Source organism: Jaculus jaculus, chromosome 7 (assembly GCF_020740685.1).
Source record: "Jaculus jaculus isolate mJacJac1 chromosome 7, mJacJac1.mat.Y.cur, whole genome shotgun sequence".
NCBI classification, from domain to species: Eukaryota; Metazoa; Chordata; class Mammalia; order Rodentia; family Dipodidae; genus Jaculus; species Jaculus jaculus.
This window is the reverse complement of record NC_059108.1, coordinates 78,900,440-78,926,915: the sequence shown is the minus strand read 5'-3', so window position 1 is coordinate 78,926,915 and position 26,476 is coordinate 78,900,440. Positions and strand designations below refer to the sequence as shown.

The 26,476-nt window shown below is 37.5% G+C and overlaps 1 protein-coding gene across 4 annotated transcripts in view; it reads left to right on the top strand.

Moving 5' to 3' along the window:
• The window catches only part of Prkd1 (protein kinase D1), a 390,066-nt gene extending 365,323 nt beyond the window's left edge, over window positions 1-24,743 (top strand). For 3 of the 4 annotated variants that reach the window (XM_004661851.3, XM_045155177.1, XM_045155179.1), the window contains 2 exons: window positions 22,866-22,951; window positions 23,745-24,743. In XM_004661851.3, the coding sequence (XP_004661908.3) occupies window positions 22,866-22,951; window positions 23,745-23,963 (305 nt within the window). In that variant the 3' untranslated portion in view covers window positions 23,964-24,743. Of the gene's footprint in view, window positions 1-13,350; window positions 13,388-22,865; window positions 22,952-23,744 lie in introns of those variants that run through there. The other variant, XM_045155178.1, reaches the window with a different exon arrangement.
• Window positions 24,744-26,476: the final 1,733 nt, after the last annotated feature.

Genomic DNA, 26,476 nt, shown 5'->3' with positions numbered 1-26,476 from the left:
CCGGGGTCCTTAGGCTTCACAGGCAAGCGCTTAACCGCTACGCCATCTCTCCAGCCCATCAAAGCTTTTAAAGCTTGTTGCTAATGGTACATTAAAGTTCTGCTCGTGGAAGCTAGGCATGATAATACATTCCTTTAATCCTATCACTCAGGAGGCAGAAAGTAGGTTTGCTGTGAGTCTTAGGCCAGCCTGAGAGTACATAGTGAATTCCAGGTCAGCCTGGGCTACGAGACCCTACCTCAAAAAAAAAAAAAAAAAGTTCTGATGATGGAGTTAACTCTTGCTATTTAATGCCAATGGTACCTAAGAGCTTCATGTACTATAGGCAATGTACCCACACTCTTTTCTCAGTTCTGTGCCAACATATTAACTAGTGGGCGCAGATTAAAGGATATGACTCTACTAAGCTTCTTGTGCTGCAAATGGTCACTCAGTAGCTCCAGGCTTACCTGCTTCTGACTGTTGTATGTGATTTCAAAATGGAAGAATAAGAATTTCTTGAGACCAGAGTCTCTGTCCTGTGTTTCATAATACCTTGGGTACCATGATGTGCTCACCCCAGCAGATTGACTCTGACCCAGAAGATAATGATATGCCCAATTAAATAGAAATGAGAATTACAACATGAAAAAGAATCTAAGCTAAAAGCAAGTGCAAAGCACTAAAACATGTCAGTTAAAAATACTGGTTGTCTAAAAGTTGAGGTATGATTTGGACAAAAAGAAAATTTAAAGAAAAGAACATAGCAAATATTAGCAAGTGAAATGGAGATGATAAAGTCAATTTATAATTCTAAAGAAAATAATATTGAAAATATCACTAGCTAGTACATCTACAGCATGGACCCTATAGCCAGGCACTACTCTAAGTGCTTTACATGTATGAGTCTGTACCTTTAAATTGACACTATTATTGTGTCCATTTTACAGATGGGGGACTAGCTTGAGGGGGTGGTACCAATTTGCACAATTTATCAGTCTTGAGATTCTCACTAATGGATATCACCATCCTGCCATTTGATTTTAAATGTTTTTTCCCAGTTTTACCAGAGAAACAACACTGTTTTTAATATTCTTGAAAAATATAGGGAAGCAGCACATGTTTTGAGAGAGTAGAGATGCACTTAGTGTCTTGGTGATGTCACCTGTTCTTCTCTTAGGTGTTTATTTTCTAAGCAGAAATATGGTGGTATTATTACCTACCTCACTGGTTTATTGTAAGTATTAAATGAGATTACACTGGAAATGCAGTGATCAACAGAACCTTATTAGCTTCAATACATAGGTTACTTTCTTTTTTTTTTTTAATTTTTTATTTATTTATTTGAGAGCGACAGAGAGAAAGACAGATAGAGGGAGATAGAGAGAATGGGCGCCCCAGGGCTTCCAGCCTCTGCAAACGAACTCCAGATGCGTGCGCCCCCTTGTGCATCTGGCTAACGTGGGACCTGGGGAACCGAGCCTCGAACCGGGGTCCTTAGGCTTCACAGGCAAGCGCTAAACTGCTAAGCCATCTCTCCAGCCCCATAGGTTACTTTCTATTCCCAATCACTTTCCAGAGTTTGTTCTTTAATCCCTTATCTATCTGCCCCCACCTATCTATCTGCCATGAATTTACATGTGTAGATGTAAAATGTTATAAAACTAAAGAGAGTTATAAGTATTTAACTGTAGCTAAAATAAAAGTTTGATTTCATATGTATATATAATCCATAACATATATTTATGCATGTATAATTATGTAATCATGCATGTATACAAAGACAAGATTCCAGCAGGAATCTTAAATAAGTTACACAAAAGGAGACTAGCTGATCGTGGAAAGAGTTTAGTATCCTGCCATTTTGGTCTAAGGCATGATAGGTGTTCTGCTGAGTTTCATTTCATCATTGTTACTATCTGGATGACCACTGTCATCTCAGTATATCAGTACCATCAGCAGTTAGACACAGCCATGCCATTACTGACAGCTGTATCACATTCCATGCAAGGATGAACATACATATCACATTAGCTTCCATATCTCTTTGGTCTTTTGGAAAGCACAAGTCATTGTCAGTTTATTTTTTTTAAATAGCCAGATGAAAGTAAAGAACATTACACCATACTTGATCATAGTAAGTATATCCCTATTTCTGTAGTATCATTTAAAATTTTATAAAACATAGATCAGGAATCCTCCATGTTTGATAACCTAGTATATCATAAGGGTTAATCCTTGATATCTGAGAAACTTCTAGAAAACTTCAAGCAAGACTCAGTCTGTCACTTACTAGCTACCCAGGCTGGGGAAGATAGGTCATTCGAATAAGAGCTTGACTGGCAGGTACAAGGACCTGAGTTCAATCCCCAGACCAGTGTTTAAAAAAAAAAAAAAAAAGATAAAAAAGCTGGGCATCATGGAGTAAGATTGTAATCCCAGCACTGTGGAGGCAAAATAGGCAGACTCCCTAGGGTTTGATGGCCAGCCAGTCTAGCCAGTGTGGCATGGTCCAGTTCTGTAAAAGATTATTTTTTTAAAATGTATTTTTATTTATCTGTTTGACAGAGAGAGAGAGGCAGATAGAAAGATAGAATGCGCATGCCAGAGCCTCCAGCCACTGCAGACAAACTCCAAATGCATGTGCCACCTTGTGCATCTGGCTTACATGGGTCCTGGGGAATCAAACCATGCTCCTTATGCTTCACAGGCAAGAGCTTTAATTGCTAAGCCATTTCCCCAGCCCTCATTTTTTTATGGACAACTTCTACAATTGTAAACAATATCCCATGATAATTCTCTCCCTCCCTCCATCATCTCCCCTCCCCCTCTCAATCAGTCTCTCTTTTATTTTGATGTCATGTTTTTTTCTTCTTATCATGATGGTCGTGTGTAGGTAGTGTCTAGCACTGTGAGTTTATGGATATCTAGGCCATTTTGTGTCTGGAGGAGCACGTTGTAAGGAGTCCTACCCTTCCTTTGGCTCTTACATTCTTTCCACCAGCACTTCTGCAACAGACCCTGAGCCATGGAAGGTGTGAGTGAGATGTTTCAGTGATGAGCACTCCTCTGTTACTTCTTCCCAGCACTATGGTGCCTTCTGAGTCATCCCAAGCTCACTACCATCTGAAAAGTGAAGGTTATCTAGCCAAAAGTGAGAGTAGCATTAATATATAGGTATGAACATTAAGAGAAGTACTTACTGGGCAGTTTGGTGAGCATAGTATATATATTTAGCCAGACATCAGCAGAGGTTATACTCCTAGTGCTCATGACTACCCCTGTTGTAGTTTTTAAGTATCAGGTATGTATTCCCTCCCATGGAGTGGGCCTTCAGTCAACTTATAGGACAGTTGGTTCCCCCATAACAGATGTGCCACTATTGCACATGTTGGCTCATTTGGCCTAGCCAAATGTAAGGTTTGCAGTGTCCACTGTTGGGTATCTTCACTGGTGATTTCTCTCTCTCCCATTGAACTGCATGCAGCATGGCTTTTTTCAGCTTTCTGTCAGCTGGTCTACATGGGGAGGTTTTCAGCTCAGCTCCAGCACGGTTTCTCAATGATCTTACAGTGCAAGTATGTGGAGTCTTCAGCAAAAGGGTCTTACCAGCTATTCCTGGTGGGAAACCGAGGTCCTCAGCAATGGCCTGTAATGTTTTGGGGGCATCAAGGACCTCCCTGGCCAACAACTCACTGCAAGGTATCCCATCCCTAGCACTGAAAATTTTCTACTAATAATCTACAGCTCTTGTGTGTTCCATATACATTATATATGTGCATACACACACACATACACACACAAAAGAAGGAGATGCAAGGGTTCTCCAGATTAGAAATGAAAAATGGGAAAACTAGCTCATAGTCAAAACATGAATGCAAGGCAGAAAATCTCATAATTTTGCCAAAAACCCTCTCTGATTATTTCTTCTTTTAAGCTCATTTTCCTTCATGGTCTAGCCCAAAATTGGTAAATTATTTTTAACTTTGGTTAAACAACTACTGAGTGAAACTAAATTATAATGAAGGTTTCTAGGCTTCTTGTTATAAAATGCCATTCTATGCTTGGAATATAAGCAGGTCGTGAATCAACCTTTCAAACATTCAGCTTCAGTGATGGGAAACAAGAGAGGACAAGAGGAGCTGAATAAGGCCAAAGTACATGACATACATATGTGGGAATGGAATTATGGGACCCATTATTTTATAAATGACTTCATACTAATGAAACAAAATAAAGTGAATTGTTCCCTGGTAATAAGCAGATAAATTTACTGTAAGATAAAAATAACATGTGTAAATATTTCATGAGTTCATTTAAGAAGGAAAAATACTACTGCAGAGCTCAGATTCTCTGAAAGATCCTGCAGGTGATGATGCTCGAAAAAGTATTTGAATTCACTTTCTGTTGCTCATATATAAAGAATTATAAAGCCAGGCATGTGGCGTAGCCCTCTGTTCCCAGCACTCATGAGGCAGAGTTAGGAGGATCGCCATGACTCCGAGGCCACCCTGAGACTCCATAGTGAATTCAAGGTCAACCTGGGCTAGAGTGAGACACTACCTCGAAAAAAAAAAAAGGAATTATACAACTCCCTCTTACTCTTAACCTTTCATACCCACAAATTCTTAACAGATATATATCAGGCTAGGTTCTGTGTTTCAAATTTCAGGTGTATTTCTATAAGATCCCTTTGAAAATACTAAAAACAGGAAAGAAAGCAGGGGCATGTTTTGTTGTGGAAAAATACATAAGTCAAGGACAATATAAAATGATATGCAATAAAAACACAACTAACCCATGTGTCATAATTTTGACCAATTAAGGGTATGGAGAGAAAGTATATCACTATAAAACTTAAATTATCCTTGAGCATCAATGTAGAGATTTGGGGTTGTAAGTAATACACTATGGGGACTATGGGCTATCTATAAGTTAGCAATAATTATATGTAAATTGTTCCACATATTGCTTTTTAATTTAAAAGGCTTAGCTAACCGTTAAACCAAGAAAGTCTGACTTAATAATCATGCAGATGTGTGTGTCAGTCGAATCCCTGCATCATAGCAAATAAGGCAAAGAAGAGGCCAAGGCAGGTGCCCATCTTAGGGGCTCCTGTGAATGCCAGCCTAAGCACATTAATACATACATACATGCTTGCATCCTCCTATGTACAACTCAGTCAAAGGATAAGAATTCGGAACACATGCCTCATATAATATCAGCATTTACTATATCATTTGCTTATCAACGCTTAACTACAGGTATTATCTCAATCAATATTAGTTACATAGCAGAGAAATAGAGAAAAGGATAACAAAGGCCTCTTAATATTTGTGGATATGCACAAACTCTCTTAACAAATAGGAAAGAAACACTCATGGCAATTACAGTCCTCATTTCTATAACTGGACACAGTCTTAAGTGATATTTGTAACCATGTTCCTCTACCCAGTCTGCATTACCTAATCCTGAATTGCCGGTAGAACCAGTAATGATTATCCCTGAAGGATATGAATTAGAAGAGAATACTGATGCCCTTCATTGCCCATATACATTGCTTGTAGGCTTATAACCAGACTTAAGTCTAAGCAGATCCCTAGAGATGAGGTACAAAGTGTGAACCAACTAAAATAACTTAATGAGTTTTTTAACTCAAGTAGAAGTCTAGGGAATCTGGGAATGAATTTTAAGTATGTGAAATGATGGAGGAAGGAAGATAAAATTAAATTAAAATTAAATCAAGCTGATTTTATCAATATGAGCCCACTGAGCAGAGATTTTTAGATTCAATAATGCAGCTTGCACAGTTTTAAAAAAATAAAAAGAGGTCCCTCCTCTGAAAGAATGGTAGCAGCCTGGTATTTCTTGATTTAATGTTGATGAAGCAATTTAGAAGGCTCTCAGAACTTGGAATGTTGGTGTGATTTGCCATATAAAGCCTTATTCTTCACAATGGGAGAGTCTAGAAGACGTGCCCCCTCATCAAGCCTGTAAGAAATAGATTTGTAAGGGGCTAGAGTACCAGCATGCTTGAAGGGCTTGTCCCTGTAATACAGACCTTACAGTGGGACCTGTAATTACAGAATCAGATGATCTATATGCAATGGTTATAACTGGGTGCAGAGTAACAATGGCCAAGTGGCATTTGAATCACCAAAACAAGATGAGCATGTTTAAAATATTAGCCAACATGGGCAAAGCAATGTTTGTAATGGTATGACTCTTGTAGACCTTTGGTTCTCACTGGTCAAACCATGGTGTTTCCATAAGGAAAATAGATAGGAAACCTACCGAGTTCACCATATTTGTATAAGAATAAAAGTTCCTGAGCAAACAGAGAATCACAACCTCTTAACCAACTTCCAGACATGAGCCAGCTTACTGACCCAGAACCCCTCAAATGAAGAGTAGGTATACATCCTTCATGGAAGAGTCCTGTGGCCTTTTTATATATTAATGAAAAACTGGGGTAAAGGAAATAATCAGAGCATTTGGAAGCTATTTGATATTGGCTTGGAAGTGACATGGATTCCAGGAGCCCCAAACACCACAATGGCCCTCCAGTTAAAGTGGACTTAAGGAGTTCAGGCAATTTGTGAAGATTTAGCAAAAGTCTGACTTACTGTGAGTCTAACATCCCCAAACCCACCCTATGGTTATTTCCCCACTTCCTGAAGTTGGCAGAATCTCTACTTTGAGAAATTCAAGGATAGAAGTCACTGTATAATTTTTTTTCAATTTTATTAAAAATTTTCCATGATTATAAAAAATATCCCATGATAATACACCCCTTCCCCCTTTTCCCCTTTGAAATTCCCATCTCCATCATATCCACTCCCCATTTCAATAAGTCTCTTCTCTATTTGGATGCCATGATCCTTCCCTCCTCTTATGATGGTCTTACGTAGGTAGTGTCACGCATTATGAGGTCATGGATCTCAAGGCCAATTTTTTGTCTGGAGGGAGCACATTGTAAAGAGTCCAACCCTTCCTCTTACATACTTTCCGCCACCTCTTCCACATTAGATCCTGAGCCTTGGAAGGTGTGACCGAGATGTTACTCGGTACTCTAGTTCTTTCCAGCACCATGATACCTTCTGAGTTATCCTAAGGTCACTACCATATGAAAAGAGAAGATTTTCTATCCAAAGTGAGAGTAGCATTTATATAAGGGTATGAATATTAAGAGAAGTGCTTACTGGGCAGTTTGATAAGCATAGTATATACCCCAATCCAGACATCAGCAGATGTTACAACCCGAGGGCTCATGACTACCCCTGTTTTAAGTTTTCAGTATCAGGGATGTATTTCCTCCCTTGGAGTGGGCCTCCAGTCCATTCGGAAGGCAGTTGGTTTCCACCATGACAGATGTGCCACTATTGCACCCGTTGGCTCATTTGGCCTGGCTGGCCAATTATAAGGCTTGCAGTGTCCTCTGTTGAGTATCTTCACTGGTGGTATCTCTTTCTCCCATTGAACTGCATGTAGAATGGCTTCTTTAAGCTTTCTGTCAGCTGGTCTACATGGAGGAGGTTATCAGCTCAGTTCCAGCACGATTTCTCAGTGGCCTTGCAGCCCACGTATGTGGAGGCTTCAGCAATAGGGTCTTACCATCTATTCCTAGTGGGAAACCAAGGGCCTTGGCAATGGCCTCTAATGTTTTGGGGGAATCAGGGACCTCCCTGACCAACAACTCACTGGAAGGTAACCCATCCCTGGCAATGAAAATTTTCTAGCAACAATCTACGGCTCCTGAGTGTGCCATTGTCCAGAACTGAAGGATTCCATTTGATTTATTTATATCCTCTTAGATTTTGATTAGCCCTCCTTTACATAATCTCTTCCTCTGACCTCACTTTGGGCCTTTTCACCCCTATTAATGTATTCGTCTACTTACATATATACAATATCAACCTATTAAGTACCCTCCTCCCTTCCTTTCTCTTCCCTTTGCATCTCGTTTTTAGTTTACTGGCATCTGCTACTGACTTTTTTCCTTCTCACACAGAAGCCCAATTATCTGTAGCTAGGATCCACATATGAAAGAGAACATGTGGTACTTGGCTTTCTGGGCCTGGGTTACCTCACTTAGTATAATACATTCCAGATCCATCCATTTTTCTGTAAATTTCATAACTTCATTTTTCTTTACCGCCAAGTAGAACTCCATTGTATAAATGTGCCATATCTTCATTATCCACTCATAACTTGAGGGACATCTAGACTGGTTCCATTTACCAGCTATTATAAATTGAGCAGCAATAAACATGGTTGAGCACGTACTTCTAAGGAAATGAGATGAGTCCTTAGGATATATGCCTAGGAGTGCTATAGCTGGGTCATATGGTAGATAAATCTCTAGCTGTTTTAGGAACCTCCACACTGATTTCCACAATGGCTGGACCAGATTGCATTCTCACCAGCAGTGTACAAGGGTTCCTCTTTTTCCACATTCCCACCAACATTTATGATCATTTGTTTTCATGATGGTAGCCAATCTGACAGTAGTGAGATGGAATCTCAAAGTAGTTTTAATCTGCATTTCCCTAATGACTAAGGATGTACATTTTTTTAGATGCTTATATGCCATCCATATTTCTTCCTTTGAAAACTCTATTTAGCTCCATAGCCCATATTTTAATTGGCTTGTTGATTTCTCATTATTTAACTTTTTTTACTTCTTTGCATATACTAGATATTAATCCTCTAGCAGATATATAGATGGAAAAGGCATTTTTCCCATTCTGTAGGTTGCCTCTTTGCTTTATTCACAGTGTCCTTTGCAGTACAAAATCTTCGTAATTTCATGAGATCCCAGTGGTTAATCTGTGGTTTTATTGCCTGAGCAATTGGGGTTTTATTCAGAAAGTCTTTGCTAAGACCAATATGTTGAAGGGCTTCCCCTACTTTTTCTCTAGCAGTTTCAGAGTTTCAGGTCTGATATTAAGGTCTTTAATCCATTTGGACTTAATTCTTGTGCATGGAGAGAGAAAAGAATCTATTTTCGTCCTTCTAGAGATACATGTCCAGTCTTCCCAACACCATTTGCTGAAAAGACTGTCTTTTCTCCAATGAGTATTCTTGGCATTTTTATCAAATATCAGGTGGCTATAGCTGCTTGGACTTACATCTGGGTTCTCTATTCTGTTCCATTGATCTACATGTCTGCTTTTTTGCCAGTACCATACTTTTTGTTACTATGGCTGTGTAGTATAGGTTAAAGTCAGGTATGATGATACCACCAGCCTTATTTTTGTTGCTCAGTATTATATTAGATATTCAAGGTTTTTTTGTGATTCCTAAGGAATTTTTGGATTGTTTTTTCTATTTCCATGAAGAATGCCTTTGGAATTTTGATGGGGATTGCATTAAATGTGTAGATTGCCATTTTTACAATATTGATTCTTCCAATCCATGAACAAGGGATGCTTTTCTACGTCTTAGTGTCTTCTGCAATTTCTTGCTTGAGTGTTTTAAAGTTTTCATTGTAGAGATTCTTTACTTCCTTGGTTAGGTTTATTCCAAGGTACTTTATATTATTTTTTTTTAAAAAAAATTTATTTATTTGAGAGTGACAGACACAGAGACAAAGACAGATAGAGGGAGAGGGAGAGAATAGGCGCACCAGGGCTTCCAGCCTCTGAAAACGAACTCCAGATGCGTGTGCCCCCTTGTGCATCTGGCTAATGTGGGACCTGGGGAACCAAGCCTCGAACCGGGGTCATTAGGCTTCACAGGCAAGTGCTTAACCACTAAGCCATCTCTCCAGACCGTACTTTATATTCTTTGATGCAATTGTGAATGGGAGTGATTCTCTGATTTCATCCTCTGTGTGTTTGTTTTTAGCATATATGAAGGCTACTGATTTCTGTGTATTTATTTTGTATCCTGTTACATGGCTGCAGGTTTTTACCAGCTCCACCAGTTTACTAGTAGAGTCTTTAGGGTCTTTTATGTACAGAACCATGTCATCTGCAAATAATGATAACTTGATTTCTTCTTTTCCAATTTGTATCCCTTTTATGTATGTCTCTTGCCTTATTGCTATGGCTAAGATTTCCAGTACTATGTTAAATAAAAGTGGGGACAGTGGACACCCTTATCTTGTTCCTGATTTTAGTGGAAAAACTTCCAGTTTTTCCCCATTTCGTAATATGTTTCCTGTAGACTTGTCATAAATAGCCTTTATTATATTGAGATATGTTCCTTCTATACCCAGTGTCTGTAGGACTTTTATCTTGAAGGGATGTTGCATTTTGTCAAACGATTTCTCTACGTCTAATGAGATGATCATGTGATTTTTGTCCTTCAGTCCATTTCTATAATGTATTACATTTATAGATTTGTGTATATTGAACCATCCCTGCATCTCAGGGATAAAGCCTACTTGGTCAGGGTGAATGATCTTTCTGATATATTCTTGTATTCTGTTTGCCAATATTTTGTTGAGATTTTTTACATCTATGTTCATGATGGAGATTGGTCTGTAATTTTCTTTTTTTGTTCTATCTTTGCCCAGTTTTGGTATCAGGGTGATGCTGGCTTCATAGAAGATGTTTTGTATAATTCCATCTTTTCCTATTTTATGGAAAAGCTTAAGAAGCAATGGTGTTAGCTCTTCCTTGAAGGTCTGGTAAAATTCAGCAGTGAATCCATCTGGGCCTGGGCTTTTTTTAGTTGGGGGATTTTTGATAAGTGTTCGGGTCTCCATGCTTGTTATAGGTCTATTTAAGTGGTTAATCTCATCTTGATATAATTTAGGTAGGTCATATAAATCAAGAAAATCATCCATTTCTTCCATATTTTCATACTTTGTTGAGTATATGTTTTTATAGTATGTCCCTATGATTTTTTGAATTTCTCTGGCATCTGTTGTGATGATATCTTTTTTCATCTATAATTTTATTAATTTGTGTCTCTTCTCTCTTTCTGTTGGTCAGATTTGCTAAGGGTTTATCAATCTTGTTTATACCATCTGCTGATTTTGGGTTTACCTTGTTCTTCTTTTTCCAAAGCTTTAAGGTGAAGCACTAGGTCATTTACTCATGACTTTCTAATCTCTTAATATAGGCACTTAAAGCTATAAATTTACCTCTTAGAACTGCCTTCATTATGTCCCAGAGATTTTGGTATGTTGTATTCTCATTATCATTTGACTCTATACATTTTTTGATTTCCCTTTTGATTTCTTCATTGACCCATTTATCATTTAGTAATGTGTTGTTTAATTTCCATGATTTTGTGTATGCTCTATGCCTTTCTTGCTATTGATTTGCAGTTTGATCCCATTGTGGTCAGATAGAATGCAAGGAATTATTTCAATTTTCCTGTATTTGTTAAGATTTGCTTTGTGTCCTAATATATGGTCTATTTTAGAGAGTTCCATGTGCTGCTGAAAAGGATGTATCTTCTGCAGCATTTGGATGAAATGTCCTGTACATATCTGTTAGGTCCATTCCTTCTATGACCTCATTTAGTTCAGATGCCTCTTTGTTTATTTTTTCCCAGGATGACCTGTCAATTGATGAGAGTGGGGTGTTGAAGTCACCCTCGACCACTGTGTTTGGTGTTATGTATGACCTTAGTTCTAATAGCATTTCTTTGATGAATCTGGGGGCCTGCATGTTAGGTGCATATCTGTTTAGGATTGTAATGTCCTCCTGTTGGAGGGTGCCTTTAATCAATATAGTGTCTTTCCTTATCTTTCTTAACTAATGTTGGACTGAAGTCTACCTTGTCAGATATTAGGATAGCAACCCCTGCTTGTTTTCTAGGTCCATTTTCTTGAAACACTGTTTTCCAACCTTTCACCCTAAGATAGTGTCCATCCTTTGTAGAAAGGCGGGTTTCTTGGAGGCAACACATTGAAGGATCCTGCTGGTTAACCTAGTCTGCAAACCTATGTCTTTTTGATGGGGCATTGAGGCCATTGATATTAAGAGATATTATTAAAAGGTGTATATTCATTTTTTGCCTTTTTTTGTAGTTCTTCCAGGTTTACCTTTGCTTGCTTGTGTTAACTAGTATTTAAGTATTGTTTGCTTGTTCCCAGTTCCTTATATCTTTTTCTTCAGCATAGAGGATTTTTTCAAGTATTTTCTGTAGAACTGGTGTTGGCTTCAAGTAGTCCTTTAGTCTGCTTTTGTCATGGAATGTCCTTATTTCTCCAACTATATGAATGTATAACTTTGCAGGATAAAGTAACCTTGGTTGACAGTTGTTATCTTTCAGAACTTGAAATACATCACTCCACACCCTTCTGGCTGTTAAATTTTGTGTTCCCTAATCTGCTGTAATCCTGATAGGCTTTCTTTTGTAGGTAACTTAATTTTTCTCTCTGACTGCTTTCAATATTTTTTTTCTTTGGTTTGTGTATTTGGTAGTTTGATTATAATGTGGCAAGGAGAGGTTCTTTCCAGGTTTTGTTTGGCTTGTGTTCTAGAGGATTCCTGTATCTGCATTGGCACCTCTTTCCCAATTTGGGGGAAGTTTTCTTCTATGATTTTGTTGAAGACACCAACTATGCCTTTGGAGTGAAATTCTTCTCCTTCTACTATGCCCTGAATTCTTATGTTTGATCTTTTCATAGTGTCCTGAATATCTTGGAATTCCCACTCATACTTTTCTGTATGTTTGTCTTTCTCTTTGTTGAACTATATTAGATCTGCCACCTGGTCTTCTAGCTTAGATATTCTGTCCTTTCCTTCATCCATTTTACTGGTGAGATTTTCTATAGAGTTTTTCATTTCATTAACTGTTCTTTATTGCTAGCAATTCTAGCTAGTTTTTCTTTATTATTTCTATTTCCTTATTTATGTCTAGTATTGACCTCTTTATTTCATTAAATTGGCGTTCTGTGTTTTCTTTGCTTCTTTTGAATTCTTCTTTGAGTACTTTGAGCATATTTATAATCACTTTTTTGAAATCTTTCTCAGGAATTTCCTCTAATTCGTTCTGATTAGAGGTCATTTCTGTTGCATTAGTAATTTTTGGTGGATTTATATTGTCTTGATTTTTGGTGTTTCTTGTGTTATAATGTATATATTTTTTGCATCTTAGATTATTTAATGATTGGATTTTCCAGTTAGCTGGGTATTATGAGATGTATCAATCAATCTGATGTTATATATCTTCAGGGTAGGAGCTTAAGGCACTAGGTGTGGCTCTGAAGGCTCTCAGAGTATGTACAGAAGTGACTCTAGGTGTTGGGTGTGCCTGCCATGAAAGTATTCAAGTAGGCTAAGAGGAACAAATTACAGGCAGATTCTAAAATTTAACTAAACAATGTACAATCTCAAGGAAAGACAGCTCAGAGTATTTATCCAAGAGTAGGTATTATGACAACCAGATCCTCTGTCTGTCCCTTAGGTTGTGCGGTGCCTCAACCACTCCCTTAATCCTGACAACAAGGTGGTTAAGATTTCTGGTCTGTAGAGGGTTCCAAGTCAGCTTGTGACCAGGTGAGACCTTTCCCTAATGTATAACAGAAGAGTAAACAAAGCCACTATAATTCAAGAAGCAACAAATAACAAGCCCAAACTACAGCTTATTTAAGAATGGCAAATTTGACCATCCATCTGATTTAACATATAATTTATCCTGATATGGAAGGTGCAATTAGCACTTCTGGTTCAGGCATACATACCAGGTTTATAATACTGACCTGGTGTAATCCCAGTTACCTTTTGGGATGATTTTGGTCTCAGCTGCACTCTTGATTGGGTCTCTCTTTGGTGATCTGTCAGTTAAGTAGGCTGGCTGGGTCCCTGGATTGCTGTGCTATTCCAGCAGGCTGGGCTCTAGTGGTCAGAGGGGAGGGAACTGATGCTGCTCACTTGGCCCACTGTTCCACTTGTTCTTCTACCTCGTGAACTGGTTCTCCATTGTTCACCGTGGTTTTCTACGTTTCTTGAGTGTGCAGAGAGCTCCGGTGTGAGTGGAAAATCCCCTCGTCTGGCTTTTCCTGCCGCTCAAGAGGAGCGCCTCGGCTGCCACTGTCTGGTGTGCAGACCCGCCCACTGGAGGCGCTTCTGCCTGCCAGTTTGGGCTCTGGATGCTCTGTATCTCTTCTACTTCTCTGCTGCTGTTTCAATTTCCTATACACCTCACTTTTTAGTAAAAGTGTGTGTGTGTGTGTTTTGCTTGTTTTTTGTTTGTTTGTTTGTTTGTTTTTGTTTTGTGTTTTTTTTTTTGTCTTTTCCCCCCTACACTGCTTTGGTGAGGTACCTACACTGCCATCTTAACCGGAAGTCCTGCTGTATGATTTTGTGGTACAAGTAATCAGTAGAAGTTGTTAACAGTTAAAATAGGTGTTTTCTAAACAGTGAGATGAGAGGCTTTTATTATGATTTTGAACTTTTCTTACAAACTGAGATCTTTTTATCCAGTGTGGATGATAGCCTTTGCAAAAATAAATAAGTAAATAAAAAGAAACAATTTCATATTGTACATAAAGGAAAGAGGAATATATTGAATGATACCTTTTATATAATTCTCCCACACATAGTTGTACAAATGTTTAAGTAAACTATATATATTTGTCGCATATAAATTTTGTTTACTGAAGAGCTTTATGATTCTGGTTTTTTGGGTTTTTTTTGTTGTTTTGTTTTGTTTTTGTTTTTCTGTAGCACCAGTCACCACAGTGTGACTGAACAAATGAGGTAGATGTTATCTTAGGTCCTAAGTGTATCATGCCCACACAGAGGAGAATATTTAAATGTGAAAGACAAGTGAATTCTCTTTTCCTACATTCCTTCATTTGCCAAGAATCATGACTGAAGTTAATTGATTCTTTCATATGTATAACTGGATCTTACAGCTTTTGCTTTCCCCAGAGTTAATTCTTAGGAGTGAAGTGGCACAGGTAACCAAGCAATGTGGGTCTTAGGGCAGGTTGCTTCATGATGAGAAACAGACTTGAATAGTAAAGCCCTTGTTGAGTAACAATTCTTTTGCATCTTCTTATTGATGTGTTCAGTTAGAGACAGAGTTATTTTCAAGAGCACTAGTTATGAGCAGAGAAGACCACCAGAGAAATTACTTTTTTTTTCTTCTGAGTTTTGATACTCCTTCATATGCCATAAGGGAAGCAGGCAGTCAGTAATGAACACAGAGGTAGCCTGAGAAATTGTCTCACAAGGAGCCCTCAAACCCTGCAGACAGAAGATCATTTTCTGTGTTCACAGGTGAAGTCTGGAAAAGCACCTATTCTGCAACCGCCTGCTGTGTTGTTACTGTTCAGCTCCAAGGTCACATGGCTAGTCAGTATTCTTGAGAATTAAGATCAGATAGGAAGCCTTGGTAAACCATATATAAAAGGGAAAAAAGAAAATGAAAGCATTGACCAGAAAGCTTGCTTTAGTGAAAAAATAGTTTTATTGGAATGATTGATATACCAGCAACATGGGTGTCCTCCTCTTGCTAGACTGGGCAGTTTCAAAGATAGTATCTATGCCTCTTTCCTCAGACACATGGCTCTTGTTGATTCTCCTGGGTAAGCTCAATTCTCAGCTGTACATTACAGATTGAAATGCAGTATCTCTAAGCATAGAATGACTATGATTCCACTATATTTATCAAACCATTGTAATTTCATTTTAAAGGTAATCTTGATCATTAAACTTAGTAAATTCAAATGACGTTTGTTACAAGTATATTCCTCCCTCCCAGAAATTGGAGATTTAAAAAACGCAACAAATAAAAACACAAAGAAAAGCTAAATAAAAGCCTGGCACCATTACCACATGGTATGTTTTCAAAACTCATAGTGTTGCAGAATGCTAAACACTTTGAAGTAGCACTTTGCCATGAAAAGGAACCAGCTGTAGGTCCCTTTTTCACTACATATTGTTCAAAACAACAACAACAAAAACAAAAAGATAACCCCATTGAAAATAAGCCTCAGCTGAGACACAGAAATCCAATGCTATGAAGCACAAAAGACAATTGTCGTTGTAATAATTAAACTGTATGTAACAGTTTATTAGGCTCACAGATCCAGCAGGCCTGCTGAATATTAATGAGTAGATTGGTTTGTCAGCATATTAACACCACTGTCAGACATAACAGCTTGAGGGAGGAATGCAGGAATTGGCCAATGAACTGATTAGAAATGCTGACTTGGTTTCAGGAAAATTAATCACAGTGGACAAAGTAAATAAATTATGTGGGTCAGAGCCACCATGAGGGGTTAACATCGTAAATGATTTCAATTTAAAATTCTGGAAGTGGGTTTAATTTTTTAAAATTCATTCATTTTATTTATTATAAAGGGACTTCACAATTATAAACCAAACACATAATGATTTGAATTATGTCTACCAGTAGAGTGAGTTTGTGGGTTTTCCCAATAAATATTTCATAATCCATTGAAGTAAGATGTGAAACCATGTACCATGAAGAAGAACTCGATTTTACATTAAAACAATTAACATATAATAGGATTTTCTCTAAGAAGTGATAATTTATGGAGAACCTGCTCAGAAATCTTAGCAAGAACTTAGCATTTTGTATGTTCAAATTTGCCTGTTTATTTGTCCCCTCCACAATATTTACTATATATTTCAATTATAAACTGAAATTTTTACTTCTCAATGTATGTCATAATTTGGCTTTAGCCAAATAGGATTTTTGAATGTATGGGGAGATGTCTGCTGTAGCATTAAGAATAGTTAAAATTTTTGGTAACTTTGTTTCCATGTATAATAACAACAGAAAATAATACTACAAAATACAAGATGTTAAAAAATCTTATCCAAACCATATATTGTCTTACCATACCAATCTATTGAGCAGTTATCTAGTATAGTCTTAAATTGCTCCAATAACAGGAAATACATATAATTTCATACAGGTTACTGTTATACCCAGTTCTCAGCGCCCCCAGTGACCACCAAGGAGAACCAAACGTGTATGCAAAGGCAAGGGGCTTTATTTTGGGCTTAAGCTCAGACTCTTGACTTCACCAACGCAGTGGATCCGTACAAGAGCCCTGAGCAGCAGGGGGGCAGGGTTTTTTTTTTATAGGGATTTGAACAAAGAAGTAGGGCAATGGTTACATGATTGGTAGATTTAAGTAGTAACTGCACTTATATTTTTCTGATAGGCTTAGAATGCTGGGGGCCAGAGCTGGTAGGCAGGGGGCTAGGGGAAGTTCCAGCAGATTAGGTAACCTTTATTGTGATTGACTATGTGTGTTTGAGGAACTTAAGCAACTTGTCTTATGACCATAGAAATGTATGGCATAAGCAATTTGTGATCTTTTTTCAGTAACTGTTAAATTCTTTTTTTTTTTAATTTTTTTTTGTTATTTTTATTTATTTGAGAGCGGCAGAGAGAAAGAGGCAGATAGAGAGAAGGAGAGAGAGAATGGGCGCGCCAGGGCCTCCAGCCTCTGCAAACGAACCCCAGACGCGTGTGCCCCCTTGTGCATCTGGCTAACGTGGGTCCTGGGGAATCGAGCCTTGAACCGGGGTCCTTAGGCTTCACAGGCAAGCGCTTAACCGCTAAGCCATCTCTCCAGCCCTAAATTCTTATTTAAACCTTGCTGGGAAACCGAAACTTAGGCCTACTGGTGACTCTGAAGCCTGTCATGGCATTCCTCTGGTTCCTGAGTCCTTCAGTTACAAGTTCTTAATTCAAGCCTAATACAAGAAAAATAAATTAATTTTAAAAATCTGGTGTGAAGACCAACTTTATTGGCATTAGCAGGGAACCATGAACAGACAGACTGTTAGGCATCACCTAGACTCATCAATTTAGTGCCTTCAGTTTAAAATCTCTGCTTTCATTCATGTCTGTGAAAATCTGAGCTGTTAAGCAGCCATGCTCAGCTCCAGCTACTTACATAAAAAACACTTGAGGGACTTCTAAAATGAACTTCCTGGAACTTCCTTCCCTAAGGATTTTTCTTAGTCTTTGGGTATACATTCTTCAAAAATTTTCAGAGGGTTTTCATGTGCAGGGAAGATTGAGAGGGGGGTGAGTCCTACCTATCAGAACCATACAAATATATTTTACTTCTGCCTTAAATTTTGAGTCAGATAGGCATGAGTTTGATGACTTCTATATGCTTGTGTTGAAACGATTCATGATTTCCCAGACTGTGTTGCCAGCCTGAACGAGGAAATGCAGTTGAATGTGAAGCAAAAGAGTAACCATTCACAGAGGAAAGAACTGACAACAGGAAAGACATCAACTTGAGTCTCTAAAGGTCTTGCATTTCATTGGGTTCCGGTAATTGACTCCCGGAACGGGTGAGATGATGATTTCCAGTGGCCTTGTTTGCTGCTTGCAGCCTCTGGTCTCAGCTCCTGAGAGGAGCGTCCCAGTTAGTGTTGCCGGGCAACGGCATGCTGGGTTGAGAGCTGGAATGTGAAGTGTTGCAAAACGATTTTTAAAATAAACACACAATTTACCATGAGCATGAAGCAAAGCAAAGGGAGGGGATCATGAAGCACCACCTTGCCGCAGACAGGGAAGCAGAATGACAGGCAACAGAGGCTGGCTGGCAGGCAGGGAGCACAGACGTTAACTGTTGATAGCTTCTGTTAAAAGAATGGGCATGATATGATTATTTATTTGAAATACGAACCTGAATAATTTAGGGCTAGAGAAAAGGTAGGTTATTGCACCTAGACAAAAAGATGAGACATGCGGAATCATAAATAACTCCCCCTTTATGATACTCATTACAAAACAAGCAATCTGTATTATAAGAATTCTCCACATGAGATTTTCTGATTGAAGTTACTGTTGATCATATCTGTTACACGCTGGAGTTGTGATGTCCTATCATCCAGGAGTAGCCAAAATAAATAAACAATATGGCTATCAAAACTTAAAGCTGAGAAAAGGGCCATATAAATTTCTCATTAATGTATTAGACGCTACCAAATTCTATTTAGCAAACAATGTTCTAATACTTTAAACGTTTAAGTGCATCTTTTATTTTAAAGATTTATGTAATGTAGTGGAAAATGAATGCTCAATTTATGTGATCTAAAGGAGCTAAGATCTAGTAGTATGAGTGGGGAGACCAGCACTAACATGCCTAAAGAGCAAAATAAGGGCTAGGACTCAGAGCTGTGCCCTGAGGGACCCATTATCTCATTTTTGTGGGATTTTGACCAAGCTTTGGATACCCTTCAGTTTATTCACAGCAATGCTGTGTGATATTTGCTTTCAAGCAGAGAAAGACTGCCTCATAGTCTGTACAGTCTCAGGGATAATTTGATATTTTGGTACCAGAAGAAACTATATACAATTATGGTCTAATGGAATGTTTCTTTTCCTTTAAGAGAAAGCCCTCAGCATCTGCATATATACTTCCATTCTGCCTTCTTTGGGTGTCTTTCTGCACCTGGCAAATGGACTATTCAGAGCTTCAGCTGTCCTAACATTTGCAGTGACTACTTGAATATGTACGTTTTAGAAAAGGAAAAACTGTAGTTCCAAAGAGCACTGTAAGTAACCTGGTCCAAGTCAGCAGTCACTACTTTTTCATGGAGTTGTCATGAGAAGAACTAAACTCCAACATGAATCCTAGGCCCTATAAATAATGCCAGTGTATGTAAATCAAATTGCCTGTTCATATAAGTAAAATTCTTATCAAAATTCCAACAGCGTCATTTACAAGAAGCAATAACTATTGCAATAAGGTTATTGTAGGAAGACTTGTATGCTAAGAGACAATGAAGGTGCTGTGAAATATAGAGTATGGAGAATTGCTGTTCTCAGGGACCTAAACCTGCCACATAGAGCATCAATTCTCCATTACATTTAACACACACACGACCCATGAAGAGAAGTTAAACAGATATTTTTCTTTAAGTAGGATATTAATCAATGGTCACAGATTTTCAATAGTGCCCTTTGTCATTTTCTTTTCTTTTTTTCAATTTTATCAAATATTCTTTAATTTCACAGTGAACAATATGAAACAAGCACAATGGTTTTGCAGTACAGTTTCAAGGTGTATACAAATTAGAATACAGAGTTTAACACTTGTGTAACTTACATTTTGAACTTTAGATTTCCACATAAAACTTATAATTTCAAATATTAGCCAATCTGATAACTTTCTCATAATATAAAAGGATGAGATGCAGATTTTCACTAAGCAAACTACATAAAATATTTAAAATAATCATTAAAACTCGACATTAGAATTTATAAAGATTAGCTATAAAAATATATTGGCAAGTCACTCTTCTTATAAAGTTACCATTCGCTACATTACAAAATAGTCTCCCTTTGTCATTTTCTAATCTGTGCAGGAGAGTAAGAGTGTGACCTTCCTTTTGCCTCTGCAACGAGAGTAGGGTTTTCAGGGTCAGAGCTTTGTGATTCACATTTTGTGCCCTAAGAAATTGCCAGCATTAATTGCTTTGGTAAGATTTCATGAATGGACAGGTGAATGAGCGATTACATCCATATGAGGACATCTTGCTACTTGAGTATATGGTAATTTGGACATGGCCCCTAGGGAGAGCATTGCATAAAAATAGAAATGGAAGAAAAACTTTAAAATCACATTTTAAAATATGGATGTAGTCATCTTGGATAGGGCAGTTAATGCTGGATTCTATAGAATTCAATGAAAATTATCTGAGAGCTTCAGAAGCAGTGATAAGTGAATGGTGCTCTCAGATACCAGCAATGTATTTATTTTTTCTCAGTAACAAAATGGTCACAACATTTAACTATGGGTTCTTACATTTAATAATTAATAATCTTGGATTTCCAAGGACCACAAGCTGTATTTATATACATATACATATCCCCACTAATTCTTTTCTTATGTCCTAAAGCATTTTCTCTGTGAGGTACATCACTGCCTTGTTGTGGCAGTCAGACAGGATTGTAGGTTTCTTTCAGAATAAGTTTTTCATCTGTGCATATTCCCTTTCCCTTTAGACACACCTACTTTCTTCTCTGGCTGTACTTCCCCCCACTTTAGGTAGTGTGGTTCACTGTTGGGGCCCATTTGGGCACAAACCAGACCTTTTGTTGAGCTACTGTACTCCTACCTTCCTAATTATAGAATTCAAAGCAGAATGAGTGAATTAATAACATGTACTTATTCCATGCCAGGCCTGAAGCAGGGTAAGGCTGGAGCATACTTACAGTAGCATATAAGCTCTCCCTTTGCCCTTCATCCTCCATTTTTTTCTGTGTGAGTTCACAGCAGCCAGAGTGGAAGGTGCACTTTACTCACCAGTGAGTAAATCATGTGAATGGATGTCTTAAAGCCCATGCCTAACACACAGTTCACTGAGCGGACTCTACTTTCAAAAGCTCCCTGAGAATATACTATTGCAATGTAAAATTATACTAAGTACTATGTTTCCTCAGGTGCCCTAGTTGTGGTAACACTGTACAGGCATACATGGCATCTCAGTGCATGTGCTGCTGTGTTTTATTTCCCCAAAGAGTCACTCACTATTGATTCTATAGCCCTTCGTTGCAGGCAAATACTTGGAATATAGGTGCTGAAGAAAGAAACACAACCATAGATTACAAAAGACTGTGCAGTTCATTTGTTTGCTTGACAACAAGGAGGATTTGGCCTCAGTCTGACTGAATGTCACACACTTTCTTCCTTGGAACAGGCTTTTTCCCCCTCAAATCCACACAAGTTGATGTAGATCAAATAATGAAGAATGAAGTCTTTAAAGCTGCCTCATTGAAGATTTGGTGCTTGGGGAATGTTGGGACATGGATTATCATTACTTTAAATATTAAGATTCTTTTGATAGAAAACCCTTCTCTCAGAACTAATGCCTGGGGAAGTTCAAGAGTGAAAGTAAACTTTCTGAAATGCATATGTTTTCTCTGTTTGATATATGCTTGCTTTACTTTTATTGAGGGAGGAAATGATAAAATGAAAGAAAAACTGAAATTATAAAAATAATTGAGAAGTATAATATTTAAGTAAATAATAAACTAAGGCTACAAACATAATTTCCAGAAAATTAAGGACTCTGTCACATGGTAATTTGTTTTGTGTAGAAGATAATTAGAATGGCCACTTTTTCTTGCATGTATAGTATCTCCAACAGGGGAGGGTATCCCAGGTCGAAGGGAAGCAGTATTTGCCTTCTCCTCTGAAGTCAATGAAAGTGAATACAATACTAATTTATTGGTTATTTTTTTAAGCACATTAAAAGGGATACAAGTGTTTTCCTCTGCTATTCTTGGTTTTTAGGCTGTGAGTGTATCATGAGACATCATCCAAGTTTTGCTATATTTTCCTTAAAATTAGATATCCAAATGTCTGTAATTTAGTTAAGATTAATTTTGGAAACAGGTTCTCACACTGTAGCTCAGGCTGGTCTGAAATCATCATGCAGTTCAGGTTTGCCTTTATCTTGTAATGGCCCTTCTGACCTAGTTTCCTAAGCTCTGGAATTATAGATGTGAGCCACCATACTCAGCTAATTCAAGAATATAAAGCCCTTTATGCATATTCAACTATCTAGTAATTTTTCTCCTTAGTATTAGTTTTATCATGATGTTTATGCAAGATATTTTTAAATTATTACTATTTAAAGGACATGCCTACACTGAATAAACATAATGGAGTACATCGGATTGCATTAACATTAGGTTTTCTTTCCTACTTATTTCCATCTTTCCATCTTCTTTTTGTTTGTTTGTTTGTTTGTTTGTTTGATTTTTGTTTTTGTTTTGTTTCTGTTGTTGTCGTTTTGGTATCCAAGGTTCAGTGAAGCCTAAGGTTTTAGAATTTTGAAGGATTTTTCTGTTTAGGTTACTGATGTATGTTTAAGTCTCTGCAATGGCAAATGTGATGTAAACTGTAAGCATGCATTTGTCCCATATTTGCCATCTAATTTTACCAATGACTACATTTTTTTCAGCCATTGATCTTATCAACAACTTACTGCAAGTGAAAATGAGAAAGCGTTACAGTGTAGATAAAACCTTGAGTCATCCTTGGCTACAGGTAAATAAAATCACTCATTTAGTTTTCTTACTTGGATAAGTGTGCAGATATTTAGTAATATTTTAATATTTATTATAAAATATTTTTGTCATATTTTTTGAAATGTGATTATCCTAATATTTTTCCAAAATGCATGTAACTTCTTAGGGTTTAATAAAATCTGTGTGTTTATAGACCTCTCTCTGCTGGAGTGGGGGGGGAGAAGGACAGAGAGGTGCACACACATTCACAGACTTCCTCACCATCCTAAATGCCAAAGACCATGACAGAACTCAGAAGACCAGATTTGCAAAGCATCTGTGTGTTTAATCCTGTTAATTGTCCAAATAGATGCCCATCCGGTCATGCACTATGCTTATTCAGAAGCTCAATTTTTAATCCCTAGGATATTACAAATGGACACACATACATGGAAAATGCAAAGTAGATGGATGTATGTGTTGCTGTCACTTAAATATTGTTATTTTCACATTGAACTTAAAGCATAAGAAAATGATACTCTGAAATGCTGAAGGATTATTTGTAGGCATTAAGCTCTGAAGAGATACTAACATTCCTAATTACTTTAGAACAAGCATGAATGACCCATATCTGGGATCATGACATGGTGTAAGCAGCATTCATGTTCAAAGATTAAGCACATAGAATGACCTTGGTGCTGATGCTGTCACTTGAGGATCATGGTAAATGGCATAGTACTGTTAGAGTAGAAGACTATAAGAATTGACAACTATGAACAAATGTTTTCATCTGCAATGATCTCTATGGTAATATTTTGAAATTTCTTCTTCAGGACTATCAGACTTGGTTAGATTTACGAGAGCTAGAATGCAAAATGGGAGAACGCTACATTACCCATGAAAGTGATGACTCAAGATGGGAACAGCATGCAGGCGAACAGGGGCTACGGTATCCCACACACCTGATCAACCCAAGTGCTAGCCAAAGTGATGGTCCTGAGACGGAAGAAAAAGAGATGAAAGCCCTCAGTGAGCATGTCAGCATCCTCTGAGTTCCATCCCTTATAATCTGTCAAAACACTGTGGAATTAATAAATACATACAGTCAGGTTTAACATTTGCCTTGCAGAACTGCCATTATTTTCTGTCAGATGAGAACAAAGCTGTTAAACTGTTAGCACTGTTGATGTATCTGAGTTGCCAAGACAAATCAACAGAAGCATTTGTATTTTGTGTGACCAACTGTGTTGTATTAACAAAAGTTCCCTGAAATGCTAAACTTGTTGTTGTGAATGATTCATGTTATATTTAATGCATTAAACCTATCTCCACTGTGCCTTCGAAAATCAGGTTTTTTTTTTTTTTTTTTTTTTCTCTCTCTCTTATAGGAGCCTCATTTTGGTAAGAGACAGAACCTGTCCATGAAATTGTTCTGTTCAGTATGTCTCATTTGTGGTGGTGTAAACAAACTCTTGAAGAGTCAATAATTGCCAGTGTTCTATGAACAACTCTGTACACTTGGAAAGCAATGAAAGATGGGAAGGGACATAAAGTTCTAAGACACAAATGCATGATGATGAATTTTACCATATGGTTTCAAATCCTTTGCCTGCCTGGTGTGCCTCAGTCTATTTCAGCTCAAATACATGCAACTAGGTATGCAGAACTGCTGTTCTTAGCCTCAATGCCTTAGAAATGTAAACTGGTATACACAACAGATGTTTCTATTTCTTATAATGACCTTCTGTACTATGGAAAACCAGAAACTAAGCAACCTTTTGCCCTTTGTATATTTTTCAATAACAACAAATAAATATTCTTATCAAAGCATATGTTGATCTGATCAAATTATTTTTATTTATAGTCCACACAAGTGTTTTGGGGTCAATGTGTACAGAGGTATCTGCTCAAATATCAGTTACAAAATGTCATGGATTTGAATGTAGTCTGGTCTAACTTTCAAGCCATTAAAATGTGTTTCAAGCTGTCCTGAAGGAGTCCTGTCATGGTGTATGGCTTTTAGCTCCAAAAGAGGCTTTCAAGGGAAAAATTGCCTAAGCCAAACATGAATTTGGAGGCATAAATAGGAATATTGCAAATTGAAAAATAGTTTCCTGACTTAGTATAAGCCTGAGGTTCACTAGAATGCTGGCTCAAGTTTCTTTCCCTGTGATTAAGCAAGGTGGTTCTGACGTGAACTACAAAAACAAAATGACTGAAAAATATTCCATAAACAGCAAGTCCATTCAGATAAGATTCTCCAGCCTGGGAAGCAGAAACTAATCATGGGCTGAACAGACTGATGGGTATATGCAGGTAGGTCATACAGGTGGTTTTCCTTCTAGTAAGGTGACAGTTCTCTACTATGTAACAGGAGAAAATTATAACTAATGGGAAGAATGAGTATGGAGAGACGCTTGAATAAATCAGTGTGTTAAGATTGTGGACAATTTAAACTTGGTGGAATGGGATGAGAATAGTCCAGTGTTTGGACCCTGTTTTGCATTATTATATAATTTTAAACAAATAGGTCTGGAAACTGTAAAGTTCCCAAACCTGATTTTCTTTAGGAGCAGGATAAAAGCTGTGTGTGTGTTTGTATACATGCACCAAGTGACTGCACATAGTAGCATACGAATATGTGTCATCTAGTTGACAAACTATAATATTTCTACCACCAGGACAATGTATATTCCAGTGTAGAAAAATAAACAGCAACTTTTACATGGCAAGAGATAAGTAAGCAAATGCAGGAATGGGGTAAAGGATTGAATGTTTGCATATAATATATATTAGAAGATTGTAATTTAAGTTACAATGAAGTACATATTTGGAACTTCATAGCTCACAGTATGTTGAGAATGATTCCCATCCATGGGTAGAATTGAATCGAAAACAAACATGAGCTTAGCACATTAACATGAGTAATATCCATGTGGAATAATTCATAAGAGAAAAATTATACAGGAATTCAGAAAGAGAATGCAGTGCAGTAATACTGTGAAAACCAAGAGAAACAATTTGAAGGATGAAGTAGATAGCAGTACAAAATGCTGTGGAGAAATTATGATTCAGCCTTTTAGGGGTACCCTTACTACCTTTTCAGTTTGTAGTAAATAGAAATCTGTTCTATTCAAAAGGATTTCTGGGGTGTAACAAATATAGACACGACCTATTTTGTAGAATTATCAGACATCAGAAAGACAAAGCCAGTGCCAATATTCAGGAAAAGAAAATATCATGCTACTCTCTTCCAGCCCCAGATACCAGTGATGCTCCAAGAACTCCAATTTTAATAAATCAGTATCAATTTTTCAGTTAAATATCATCACCAAAATTATCCATTTTAACAACTGAGGTATCTTATAGTACCAAATAGCATTAGTAGGTCAGTGAATGCTTAATAGAAGAGGTAGAACCAATATTTTGCAAAAATACTTTCATTTTGGAAAAAGAAGTGACAATTCATTTTAAGAGAGACACGTCATCACCAATCATTGTCACAGGCAATATTTCTTAATAAGCAGAAATTTGATCAGCTCATTTAGTGTGTCATGAAAATTGC